Source organism: Mobula hypostoma, chromosome 3, assembly GCF_963921235.1.
Source record: "Mobula hypostoma chromosome 3, sMobHyp1.1, whole genome shotgun sequence".
In the NCBI taxonomy this organism is placed as follows: Eukaryota; Metazoa; Chordata; class Chondrichthyes; order Myliobatiformes; family Myliobatidae; genus Mobula; species Mobula hypostoma.
The window spans coordinates 29667104-29680655 of record NC_086099.1 but is presented as its reverse complement, the minus strand read 5'-3'; the positions used below and the strand labels follow the sequence as shown (position 1 = coordinate 29680655).

Genomic DNA, 13552 nt, shown 5'->3' with positions numbered 1-13552 from the left:
CTCACAGTCCACTTCTTGCTTAAGTATAGAGAAAGTACAACATTGTGAATGGTTCTGTTTTCATGACAAAACCACAGCAATCCATTCAAAATTGTTTTGGTTCTTTATTTTCCTGGGGAAAATAAAACTAAGATCATTAAAAGTTTTTTCAATGATCTAATGTCAAAACAAGCTTGAGGGCTGAATGGAGGCACAAGAGATTCTGCAGATGCTGGAAATCTTGAGCGTTCTGTTGTTGTGCAGCAGCTTCAATGTTACCAGGAAGTAATATGATATGCTGTCATTTAAGAAGGATCAGAATGGTAAGTTAGGATAATGGGCCCGCAGCTTTATAATTAGTCTGTTTTGAGGAGTTGCTGAGTACTTGGATAAATATGAACTGATTAGAGCGAGCTAATTTGGATTTATATAAAAAAAGAAAGAAATGTTAAACGAATAAAGATTTTTTTGTGGACATCACGATCATAGTAAATAAGTGATTGCCTGAAGATGTTATTAATCTGCACTTCCTCAAAGGACATTGTCAACAGAAAAATGGAGGGCTACATGGGAGGGGCGGGGGTAAAATTGATCTTAGAAGAGGTTAAAAGGAGGGACGGAGGGAGGAGGGAGGAGGGACGGAGGGAGGGCTCTGCTCTGATCCGGCTCTCATTGCACACGGGAACGTCAGCGGGGACGGAAGCAAGAGGTCTTTATAAGATTTTGAAAAAAGTTTTTTAAGAATAAAAAAGAAGAGGTTAAAAGGTCAGCATTACATCGTGAGCCAAAGGGCCTGTACTGCGATGTTCTATGCTCTAAATAAAATCACATGGAATTTGCAGAAATCCAATGATGCTGGAATAAAGTTGAATCCTATGAAAATCAGGGATAGTTTTCGACCAGATGGAAGGTTACCAAGCACAAAGGAAGTTGTCTCTGATCTTTTTTGGGTAATCATCTGAGCCTGTATCATTACTACAGAAGTATCTCACTGCTGTGCCAGCATCAATCATCACCTCTCCTTCATTAATTTACTCATGTTCACTGATTATTGCACCTTATACAATTTCATTTGTAGCTCCTCCAATCATCAAATGTCCATGCTTGTGGGCAGCAAAATGTTTAGCAAGTTACAGGCATGAGCCACTTCAGGAAGCTAACATATTTACCATACGAATTATAGCCAATCACTATTCTCATAACCACCTACTGTAAACATTTAACACCATTCCCATCCTCAAAATTCCTGACAAACGTTCTGGGATTCACTGCCCACTGAAAGCTTTTAATTCTTTAAATATTGTGACTACAAGCATGTCAGGAGTTGGGTAATCTTTATCAAATGGCTCAACTCCCGACTCCTTAAAGCCTTTTTGCTGTCTGCAAGCAATGTCTGGAACAATTGCTCCTCCATTTCTTCATGTCTGATCCATTTCCCTCTCAGTCTTAATCTACTGCCTCCTCTCCATATCCCTTCATGTCTTGACTAATCAAGAATCTAACAACCTCTGCCTTAAATGTCTCCAGGTGCTTGGCCTCTACAGCTGCCTGTGGCAACAAATTCCACAGATGACCCATTCTCTACCTAAAGAAATTCTTCCTCATCTCTATTCTAAATGGATGTCAGGAATTCAGCTTTCTGGATCATGGGGACCTCTCTTGGGGCAAGCACGACCTGTACGAAAAGGATGGGTTGCACTTGAATCTGAAAAGGACCAATATTATGGCAGGGAGGTTTGCCATTGGGGAGAGTTTAAAGTAGAATTGCTGGGGGGTAGGAACCGAACTGAAGAAACGGAAGAAGGGGCGGTTGGCTCACAAATAGAGAAAGCTTGGAGACAGTGTGAGAGGGAGGATAGGCAGGTGATACAGAAGGGATATGCTCAGACCGATGGTTTCAGATGTGTCTGTTTTAATGCAAAAAGCATCATGAACAAAGTGGATGAGCTCAGAGCATGGATCATTACTTGGAGCTATGATGTTGTGACCATTACAGAGACCTGGATGGCTGAGGGGCTGGAATGGTTACTCAGAGTGCCAGGGTTTAGATGTTTCAGAAAGGACAGAGAGGGAGGCAAAAGAGCTGGGGGCGTGGCACTGTTGATCAGAGATAGGGTCACCGCTGCAGAAAAGGAGGAAGTAATGGAGGGATTGTCTACTACAGCGGTCCCCAACCACCGGGCCACGAGGAAACCTTTCCTCATTCCCTGTCACGCACACTGTTGAGCTTGAACGCATGCGAGGTCATTACCCGCACGTCATCCATGTCAGCGCGGGAAGGAGATCAACTCCTCGAGCTTGCAAATGACGGTAGGCTGAAAAGTATATTTGACATAACATCTCTGCCGGCATTCTGGATCAAAGTCAAGGCTGAATATCCTCAGATAGCCACGAAAGCACTGAAAAAGTTGCTTCCATTTCCAACATCATATCACTGCGAAGCGAGGTTTTCTGCAATGAATGCAATGAAAGCTAAATTGCGGAATAGACTGGACATAAGGAACCCCCTTCAAGTATCGCTGTCTCCCATCACCCCTCGATGGGACTGTCTTGTTGCAGGGAAACAAGCCCAGGGTTCCCACAGATTCAACGATATTGGTGTGTTGCAATGATTTTATATGTTCATACAGGGAAAATATGTGCTGTGTGTTTAATATCCAAATGTTACTTAAAATGTTATGATGCTATTGACTTATAACTGACTTATATAACCATATAACAATTACAGCACGGAAACAGGCCACCTCTACCCTTCTTGTCCGTGCCGAATGCTACTCTCACCTAATCCCGCCGACCTGCACTCAGCCCATAACCCTCCATTCCTTTCCTGTCCATATACCTATCCAATTTTTCTTTAAATGACAATATCGAACCTGCCTCTACCACTTCTACTGGAAGTTCGTTCAACACTTACTTCAAGCTCCCCTGTCCTCCCCTGATAATTGACTTATCACTATATTCATGTGAGGAAAATATGCACTGTGTGTTTATTATTAAATTCATTAGTTAAACCCTTTTAGAAACGAAATTGAGTGTATTAGCCACCTGTATTCTGGTCGTGATTAACACCCCCGCCCCCCCACCCCGAACAGAATTGCCAAAAACGATTTGTAGATAAAAAGAGAATATTGTCAATATTAAACCGGTCTGCAGTGCAAAAAAGGTTGGGGACCCTTGGTATACTGAGTCTCTGTGGGTGGAAGTTAAGAACAGGAAGGGGTCAATTACTCTACTGGGTGTTTTTTATAGACCACCCAATAGTAACAAGGACATCGAGGAGCAGATTCTGGAAAGGTGTAATAATAACAGGGTTGTTGTGGTGGAAGATTTTATTTTCTCAAATATTGATTGTCATCTCCCTAGAGCAAGGGGTTAAGATGGGGTGGAGTTTGTTAAGTGTGTTCAGGAAGGTTTCCTGACACAATATGTAGATAAGCCTACAAGAGGAGAGGCTATAATTGATCTGGTATTGGGAAATGAACCTGGTCAGGTGTCCAGTCTCTCAGTGGGAGAGCATTTTGGAGATAGTGATCACAATTCTTTCTCCTCTCCCATAACATTAGAGACATTTAGGAACAGACAAGTTAGGAAAGCGTTTAATTGGAGTAAGGGGAAATATGAAGCTATCAGGCAGGAACTTGGAAGCATAAGTTGGGAACAGATGTTCTCAGGGAAATGTATGACAGAAATATGGCAAATGTTCAGGGGATACAGGTTTCCCCTGCCATCTGAAGGTAGAGCGTTCCTATGAAATGGTTCGTAAGCCGAAATGTCGTAAAACGAAGAAGCAATTACCATTTATTTATATGGGAAAATTTTGTGTGCGTTCGCTGACCCAAAAATAACCTACCAAATCATGCCAAATAACACATAATACTTAAAATAACAGTAACACATAGTAAAAGCAGGAATGATATGATAAATACACAGCCTATATAAAGTAGAAATACTTTTCCACAATCATTGTTGTTCTCCGTAGCGAAAATCTCACGCAAGTGCTCTCGGCAGAAAATCTCACGCAAGCGCTGTTGGCAAAAACACTCTGTCCAGTAACCTTTAAGCTATGAAGCTGCCAAATCGTACCAAATAACACATAAAAATACACAGCCGATATAAAGTAGAAATAATGTATGTATAGTGTCGTGTCACTTACTGGAATCGGGACAGCGCCGAGCACACTGATGATGGTGTGTTTGGCTGAGTCGTCGCAGGTTGGGGTGGTGCTGTGGCCCCCCCCCCACCCTCCGGGCCGCCAACTGGTAATTGCCGCGAAGCATGCAGGGGTCCAGCAGTAGCTGGGATGCATCCAGCACATCTTTAAGAAAAAAGCCAAAATAAACATGTAAATTAATTACGTGCCACCCGACACGTAATTGTCGGCCCAGATCAGAGGCGATTGCCGATTGCACCTAATTAATTAGCATGTTTATTTCGGCTTTTTTCTTAAAGATGTGCTGTGTGCCCCCTGGCTACCGCTGCATTCTCCGCGAATCGGTATCTGTTCGTGGCCTGGGGGTTGGGGTGGTGGGACACTGGGGTGTCATCTCATCGTCGTCTGTTTCCATTAGAGCAGGCAGCTCATCTTCTCCTATGACTGCCCGCCTCAATGTCGAAGGTCGAGGTTCCTCATCTGCTGTGGCTGATGTGGAAGGCTTGCTTGACTGCTGAGCCTCGCGCATTTTTCTGTCATACGGTTCTTTGTAAGCACTCAAACCATCTTGCAAATATCCCCTATACCTACATACCCTTTCAAAATTAAAGTTGTACTTTATCATTGCAGCGAAAATCTCACGCAGTTGCTTCACGTTCATTTCGCTAATGAATTCGGTTTCGATTGTTATCCTTTCCTCTTCCAATTGCATCACCTCTTCATCTATCAGTTCTTGGTCATGGGATGCCAAAACCTCTTCAACATCATCTTCATCAGCTTCCACAAGCCAAACTCACGTTGTCCTTACTTCATTCACCACGATCAAAACGCTTAATTATGTCTAGTGTTACGCTAAGTGTAACACCCTTATGAGCTCTTTTAGGCTTTTCTGATACCATAGAACTCATCTTGCTAACGGCTGCTCACAGGCATGTGTTTAAGCAATGCCGGCGAGAATGCCATTCCGAATCCAGGGGAGAGCGGCTGCTTGGGACGTGCACTGCTTTTTATCGCGAGCTGATTTTTTTCATAACAGTGAAAACACCTTCTCTTAGCGAAAACACCTTCTGTTAGCGAAAACAGGGTACTAATGTAGGTCTTTCGTAACAGTGAGGTTTCATAAAGCGAACGTTCAAAAAGCGGGGGACACCTGTATTTCTGTGGAGTTCTTCATAGGTATGTTCCAATGAGACAGGTAAAGGATGGTAGGGTGCAGGAACCGTGGTGTACAAAGGCTGTTGAAAATCTAGTCAAGAAGAAAAGAAAAGCTTACGAAAGATTAAAAAAACTAGTTAATGATAGAGATCTTGAAGATTCTAAGGCCAGCACGAAGGAGTTTAAGGATGAAATTAGGAGAGTCAGAAGGGGCCATGAGAAGGCCTTGGCGAGCAGGCTTAAAGAAAACCCCGAGGCATTCTACAAATATGTGAAGAGCAAGAAGATAATACATGACAGAATAGGAGCAATCAAGTGTGACAGTGGAAAAGTGTGTATGGAACCGGAGGAGATAGCAGAGGTACTGCTTCAGTATTCACTACGTAAGAGGATCTTGGTGATTGTAGGGATGTCTTACAGCAGACTGAAAAGCTTGAGCATGTAGATATGAAGAAAGAAGATGTGCTGGTGCTTTTGGAAAGCATCAAGTTGGATAAGTCTCCGGAACCGGAAGGGATGTACCCCAAGCTACTGAGGGAGGTGAGAGAGGAGATTGCTGAGCCTCTGGCAATGATCTTTGCATCATCAATAGGGACAGGAGAGGTTCTGGAGGATTGGAGGGTTGCAGATGTTGTTCCCTTATTCAAGCAAGGGAGTAGAGATAGCCGAGGAAATTATAGACCAGCGAGTCTTACTTCGGTGGTCGGTAAGTTGATGGAAAAGATCCTGAGAGGCAGTATTTATGAATATTTCGAGAGGCAGAATATGATTACGAATAGTCAGCATGACTTTGTCAGTCGTGCCTTACGAGCCTGATTGAATTTTTTGAGGATGTAACTAAACACGTTGATGAAGGTAGAGCAGTAGATGTAGTGCATATGGATTTCAGCAAGGCATTTGATAAGGTACCCCATGCAAGGCTTATTGAGAAAGTAAGGAGGCATGGGATGCAAGGGGACATTGCTTTATGGATCCAGAACTGGCTTGTCTACAGAAGGCAAAGAGTGGTTGTAGACGGGTCATATTCTGCATGGTGGTCGGTGACCAGTGGTGTGCCTCATGGATCTGTTCTGGGACCCCTTCTCTTTGTGATTTTTATAACTGACCTGGATGAGGGAGTGGAGGGATGGGTTAGTAAATTTGCTGATGACACAAAGGTTGGGGGTGTTATGGATAGTGTAGAGGGCTGTCAGAGGTTACAGCGGGACAGCGATAGGATGCAAAACTGAGCTGAGAAGTGGCAGATGGAAATCAACCCAGATAAGTTTGAGGTGGTTCATTTTGGTAGGTCAAATATGATGGCAGAATATAGCATTAATGGTAAGACTCTTGGCAGTGTGGCACATCAGAGGGATCTTAGAGTCCAAGTCCATAGGACACTCAAAGCTGCTGCACAGGTTGACTCTGTGGTTAAGAAGGCATATGGTGCATTGGCCTTCATCAACCATGGGATTGAGTTAAAGAGTCGAGAGGTAATGTTACAGCTATGAAGGACCCAGGTCATACTCCACTTGGAGTACCGTGATCAGTTCTGGTCACCTCACTACAGGAAGGATGTGGAAACTATAGAAAGGGTGTAGAGGAGATTTACAAGGAGGTTGCCTGGATTGGGGACCATGCCTTATGAGAATAGGTTAAGTGAACTTGGCCTTTTCTCCTTGGAGCAGCAGAGGATGAGAGGTGACCTGATAGAGGTATACAAGATAATGAGAGGCATTGATCATGTGGATAGTCAGAGGCTTTTTCTCAGGGCTGAAATGGCTAACACGAGAGGACAAAGTCTTAAGGTGCTTTGAAGTAGGTACAGAGGAGATGTCAGGGGTAAGTTTTTTTAACACAGAGTGGTGAGTGTGTGGAATAGGCTGCCAGTGACGGTGGTGGAGGCGGATACGATAGGATCTTTTAAGAGACTCCTGGATAGGTACATGAAGCTCAGAAAAATAGAGGGCTATGGGTCACCCTAGGTCATTTCTAAAGTCAGTACATTTTTGGCATAGCATTGTAGGCCGAAGGGTCTGTATTGTGCTGTATGTTTTCTATGTTTCTATGAAATCTTTTTTATTTAAAATCAAGTTGGAAACATTGCGTAGGTGTGATGGCATCTGTGGAAAGGGAAGCAGATTTGGGTCACATCTCATGAAGTTTAAAAGCTTAAAATATCAGTCGCTGTTTATTTATATCCATATCTTTCTTCAGGGGTCGGTCAACCAAGCCTATCTTCATTCAGATTGCCAAGCAAGTTGTGCAGCTCAATGCCTCAGAACTGAGGCTTCCATCACGAGCCTGGAAAGTGAAATTGATTGGAGAAGGAGCTGATGATGCCGGTGGAGTATTTGATGACACAATTACTGAAATGTGTCAGGTAAGTTTTGGTTTGCAGAATATTACACAGTATAGAAAACATCAAAGCAAACCACTCAGCCCAAAGGTTGATACATGTGTTTATGTGTCCTCTGTGCCTCCTCCCAGTTTGCTTAATCTCACCCTCTCAATGTGGCATTCTGTTCTTTTCTTCCAAAACTGAAAAACACTTAATTCCCAGTGCCATCAGTTTTTTGCTCATCAGCTCAGCCTGAAGCTAATAGTGCTATCTACCTCATTGGCTCACTGAAGAAATAAAATAAAAATATTACAGCCTCTTTGTAAAGTTCTTAGATCCATGCACATCCTCATTGTCTTTGTCCACCCTGAGGTAAGCATTTTCTCAAACTAATTTCTGTGGTTCCATTTGGGCACCTCAAGTACCATGGAGATGGGCCTTTCAGATGTATTGTCTCCAGATGTCTTTTCCAGTGAATAATTATTTTGTGCCCCTTTCTCTGTAACGGACAATTGATCTGTTAATCACCTTCAAGGAAGTCCCCAAATGTAGTCATTGATGTTTCTTGACATAATAGCATGTCATAAAAACTTCAATCAGTGGTGTCTCCTTGCCTTATTACCTAATCATATTCTGAATAAAATCTGGTTAAGTGTGAACTTGTTTAAAATCTGGTGTCCACCTCATTCAGTAAGGAGTTAATTGTGATCATAAATGGAAGGAAAGCAATGCTTTTCTAAGTTCTCAACTTTAACCTTCCATCTGACAGCAAATAAGCTCAGTTGTGAAAGGTAAAAAGTTGCTTTTCAAACTATTTAAGCAACTTCTTGAACAATCCAACATTATGTTCTTATGTTCTTACAGTTTTACAACCACATCAAGAAAATATTCTCAATTTTATTTAATTTGAAATGTGAATAGTTAAATAACTTAGTTCAGTGACAGCAGCAATTTATTTGAACAACAATTTAATTTCTATTTTCAATTTCCAGGAGTTGGAGACAGGAGTGGTTGATCTACTGATTCCAACACCAAATGGTGTTGCAGAAGTTGGTAGCAACAGAGACAGGTAAATTGGATGGTTTATTTATAATTATGAAAGCAAGGAAAACTATTTCCATTAAAATTCACCTTTCACAATCGTAGCACATTCCCTTCAAGTAAGCCGGATAGTGCTCGAGTGAGAGTCATTTGCAAGGACATGGAAAAACTGTGAGAAATGGCATTGATGGGATTGAATGCTGACTTTTGGAAGTAACAAATGATTATCATCTGTGTCATAATAATTCTTTGCTTGTAAATATTAACAAGTTGCAGTGACACTACTGGCCATGAAGTAATGTAATCTCAGGTTTGAAGAATTATTAAGATACTTTAGAATTTGAATCAGATTCATTATCACTGACACGTGGGAAATTTGTTGTTTTATGGCAGCAATACAATGCAAACACATAAAATTATAATAAAATGTAAAAATAAATAGTGTAAAAGAAGGAATAAGGACGTAATGTTCAAGGACCATCCAGAGGTCTGGTGGCAGAGGGGAAGAACCTGTTTCTGAATCACTGAGTGTGGGAATTCAGATTTTTGTACCTCCTCTCTGAGGTAGTAACAAAAAGAGGACATGTCAGAATGGTGAGGGGCATTAATGATGGGTGCTGCCTGAAGATGTCCTCGATGGTGGAGAAGGCTGTCCTTGTGATGGAGCTGGCTTGAGTCTACAACTCTCTGCATCCTCTTGTGATCATGTAGCTTGGAGACCCCATTCCAGGCTGTGATGCAATCAATCAGAATGCTCTTCGCCGTATACAGAAGTTTGTAAGGTCCTTTGGTGATATACCATTTCTCCTCAAACTTATGACAAAGTAGAGTTGTTGGCATGCTTTCTTCATGATTTCATCAATGTATTGGGCCCAAAATAGATCCTCAACGATGTTGATGTCCAGGAGCTTGAAAACTGTTCACCGTTTCATTCACTGACCCCTCAATGATTAGCATGTAATCTCTCAGCTTTCCTTACCTGATCTCCACAATCAATTCTTTGGTCTTGCTGACACTGAGTGTGAGGTGTTTATTATGACACCACTCAACCAGGCAATTTACCTCACTGTACATATCCTCCTCAGCATCTGAGATTTCACCAACAGAAGTGTCATCGGCCAGTTTATGTATAGCATTAATATTTTCAAATAGTACAGTGGATTCCGGTTAATTGGGCCATCAGTTAAACAGGGCAGCACTTAAGGAACAGAAACAAATAGAGAAAATAGCTGGGATTTCCTTTGTTTATTTGGGACACTATGCTGCTTAATTGGGACAGGAGACTGTTGGCAAACATTTTCTAACTAGTGTCAATCGTGTGCACTTATGTGACCATTAGACACTTTACTGTGCTTACAGTGAACAGTTTTTAAATAGTATCAGTTGCCTGTGTTTGTATTCATAGCAATAAGGCAATTCAGAACTGTTTTGCTCTCTGTGGTTTCAAGCGTTCAGGCTTGGAGATCCCAGAAGGGGCTGGGAGTGAAAATGAAATAATTCATCAGTTCAGCAAGTTAGAAACTACTAGGAACTTGAAGATATCGACAGTCATCTTGAATGTTACGATGAAAATGAGGATATGGAGGATGCAGTCATCAAAGGGATTGTATGAAGGTAGACCCATTATCTGCACCAGGTATCTGCACTAATTTTGATCACATACAGTCAAAAGAACACGGCAGCGTACACTGGATGAATTCCTCTGTTAGGAACTAATACACAGATTTACAGTACTGTATTGGTTTGTGTTCTCTATTTCATTTAAAATACAAAATATGTTTTCCAGCTTCTCTTTTTATACCTTTAACTATTTCCATGGAACTATGGCTAAGTAGGGAGCTACTTAATTGGGCCAAAATGTACTGTTCCCAATGAGTCCTAATTAATGAGGATCTACTGTATAATGTAAATAATTTTAGACAATTTGTTAAATGCAAGGCCCCACAAATCCAACAATAGTCAGTCACTCTGATAAGACAGCCTTCTTTTGCCGTGGTATTTTTTTACACATTTGTGAGAGTTCAAACAAGTTGTTGATACTACAAACATGAGAAAATCGGCAGATGCTAGAAATACAAAATAACACACACAAAATGCTGGAGGAACTCATCAGGCCAGGAAGCATCTATGGAAAAGTGTAAACAGTCAAAAATTTGGGCTGAGACACTTCATCAGGACTGAAAGGAAGGGGTAAGAAGTCAGACTCAGAAGGTGGGGGGAGGGAAGGAAGTAGTAGGAGCTAGTAGGTGATAGGTGAAACTGGGGTAGGGGTGAAGTAAAGAGCTGGGAGGTTGGTGAAAGAAATAAAGTCTGGAGAAGGGGAAAGCTGATCTGAGAGGACAGAAGGCCATGGGAGAAAGGGAAGGGGGGAAAGCACCAGAGGGAGGTGATGGGCCGGTAAGGAGATGAGATGAGAAAGGGAAACAGGAATGGGGAATGATGAAGCTGTAGGGGGGAAATACTACTGGAAGTTCAAGAAATCGATGTTCATACTATCAGATTGGGGGCTACCCAGAGAAATATAAGGTGTTGCTCCTCCAACCTGAGTGTGGCCTCATGGCAGTAGAGGAGACCATAGACTGACGTATCAGAATAGAAATGGGAAGTAGAATTGAAATGGGTGCCATTGGGAAATCCTGCTGCTTGTGGTGGATGAAGTGAAGATGCCTGACGAAGCAGTCTCTCCGGTCTACATCAGGTCTCATTGATATACATACAGGAGACCACACAGGGAGCACCGGATACAGTAGGTGACCCCAATAAACTCACAGGTGAAGTGTCACCTCTCCTGGAAGCACTGTTTGGGGCCCTGAAAGGTAGTAAGGGAGAAGATGTGCCACTTGTTCTGTTTGCAAGGCTAAGTACCAGGAGAGATATCAGTGGGGAGGGACAAATAGTCAAGGGAGTTACGATCCCTGCATAAAGTGAGAGGAAAGGAAAGATGTGCTTGGTGGTGGGATCCCGTTGCAGATGACAGAAGTTACAGAGAATCATGTGCTGGACATGGAGTCTAGTGGTGTGGTAGGTGAGGACAAGATGAACTTTATCCCTGGTGTGGCAGTGGGAGGATGGAGTGAGGGCAAATGTCTGTGAAATGGGAGAGATATGGGTGAAGGCAGCATTGATGGTGGAGGAAGGGAAGCCCATTTCTTTGAAGAAGGAGAACATCTCAGTTGTTCTGGAATGAAAAGCCTGATCCTGAGAGCAGGTGTGGTGAGACAGAGAAACTGAAAGAAGGTAATGGCATTTTTACAAGTGACTAGGTGAGAAGAGGCTATGAGATAGTCCAGATAGCTATGAGAGTCACTGGGTTTATAAAAGATATCAGTAGGCAGACTGTCTCCAGAAATGGAGACAGAGAAATTGAGAAAGGGGAGAGAAGTATTGGAAATGGACCAAGTAAATTTGATGGCAGGGTGGATGTTGGCGGCAAAGTTGATGAAACATGGGTGCAGGAAGCAGCATCAGTGTAGTGTAGGAAGAGTTGGAGAGCGACGTCAGTGTGGGCTTGGAACATAGACTATTCCACACAGCTGACAAAAAGTCAGGCAGAGCTCGAACCCATGTGAGTACCTATGACTACACCTTTAGTTTGAGGAAAGTGGGAGGAGCCGAACGAAAAGTTGTTGAAGGAGAGAACTGGTTCCACCAGGCAGAAGAAAGTGGTGGTGGAGGAGAACTGGTTGGGTCTGTTGTCCAGACAGAAGCAGAGAGCTTTAAGGCCCTCCTGATGGGGAATAAAAGTGTATAGTGACTATACATCCATAGTGAAAATGAGATGAAAGGAGCCAGGGAACTTAAAGTCATTGAAAAGATCAAGTATCACAGAACTGAATCAGGGAGGATATAACAGAGTTGAGGTATGCAGACACAAGTTCAGTGGCGCAGGAGCAGGCAGAAACAATGAGTCTACCTGGATAGTCAAGTTTAAGGGTTTTGGGTAGGACATAGAAACAGGAGGTGCGGGGTAAAGGAACTGGGTGAGGTTGGTGGCAGTGGATCAGAGATCCCCAAAGTCAGTAAGGTCAGTGATGGTGCAAAAGACAATGGCCTGGGTCTCCTTGGTGGGGTCCTGTTCAAGGGCTAAGTAAGATGAGGTGCCTGAGAATTGCCATCTGGCCTCAGCAAGGGAGAGGTCAGTCTGCCAGGCTACTACAGCATCCCCGTTATCAGCGGGTTTGATGGTGAGTTTGGGATCAGTGCTGAAAGCTTAGATACAAAATAACAAGAAGTGTAGACATAAAATTATGGGAAGATAGAAAATTTAATATAAGAAAATCTTTTTCAGAGAAGTAATTGATATCAGGAATACCCTTCCTGTGAGGGGGCGGGGGTGAAATAAATTAATCCAAGTTTTCAAAAGGGTGGCTATCCGAAAGAGAAGAAACTGCCAAGCCGTGGTTAAAAGAGGAGCAGGAATGGGATAGATGGAACTGTGGTCTGGGTCACTGACATCGATTCAGTAGGCTGATTAGCCTCCTATCCAATAATAATTTTTAACTATCAAAAAAGCACAAATATGACTGTAATACTGCTGTCCTTTAAGTGACATACGGAATCTTAGTTTTGTGGGGAAACAAATTAAAATTCTCAAATTATGCCTCATTTTTCTCTTTCAGATTTTTACTAAACCCATCAGCTTGCACTGAAGACCACCTCCAGCAGTTTAAGTTTTTGGGAATACTAATGGCCGTGGCTATTCGGACCAAAAAACCATTGGATCTACACCTAGCACCACTTGTATGGAAACAATTGTGCTCAATCCCCCTCATCTCTGAAGATCTGGAGGAAGTTGACTTGCTTTACATTCGGAACTTGTATGGAATCCTACACCTGGATGATAGTGGAATAACAGAAGAAAACTTCTTGGAGGTGACAGCTGTGCCATGTTTCTGATTGAATATTCT

The 13552-nt window shown here is 42.6% G+C and overlaps 1 protein-coding gene across 5 annotated transcripts in view; it reads left to right on the top strand.

Moving 5' to 3' along the window:
• The window catches only part of LOC134343917 (probable E3 ubiquitin-protein ligase HERC1), a 295654-nt gene that overhangs the window by 267218 nt on the left and 14884 nt on the right, over positions 1-13552 (top strand). For all 5 annotated transcript variants that reach the window (XM_063042842.1, XM_063042841.1, XM_063042839.1 and 2 more), the window contains 3 exons: positions 7481-7646; positions 8597-8673; positions 13265-13517. In XM_063042842.1, the coding sequence (XP_062898912.1) occupies positions 7481-7646; positions 8597-8673; positions 13265-13517 (496 nt within the window). The remainder of the gene's footprint in view (positions 1-7480; positions 7647-8596; positions 8674-13264; positions 13518-13552) is intronic.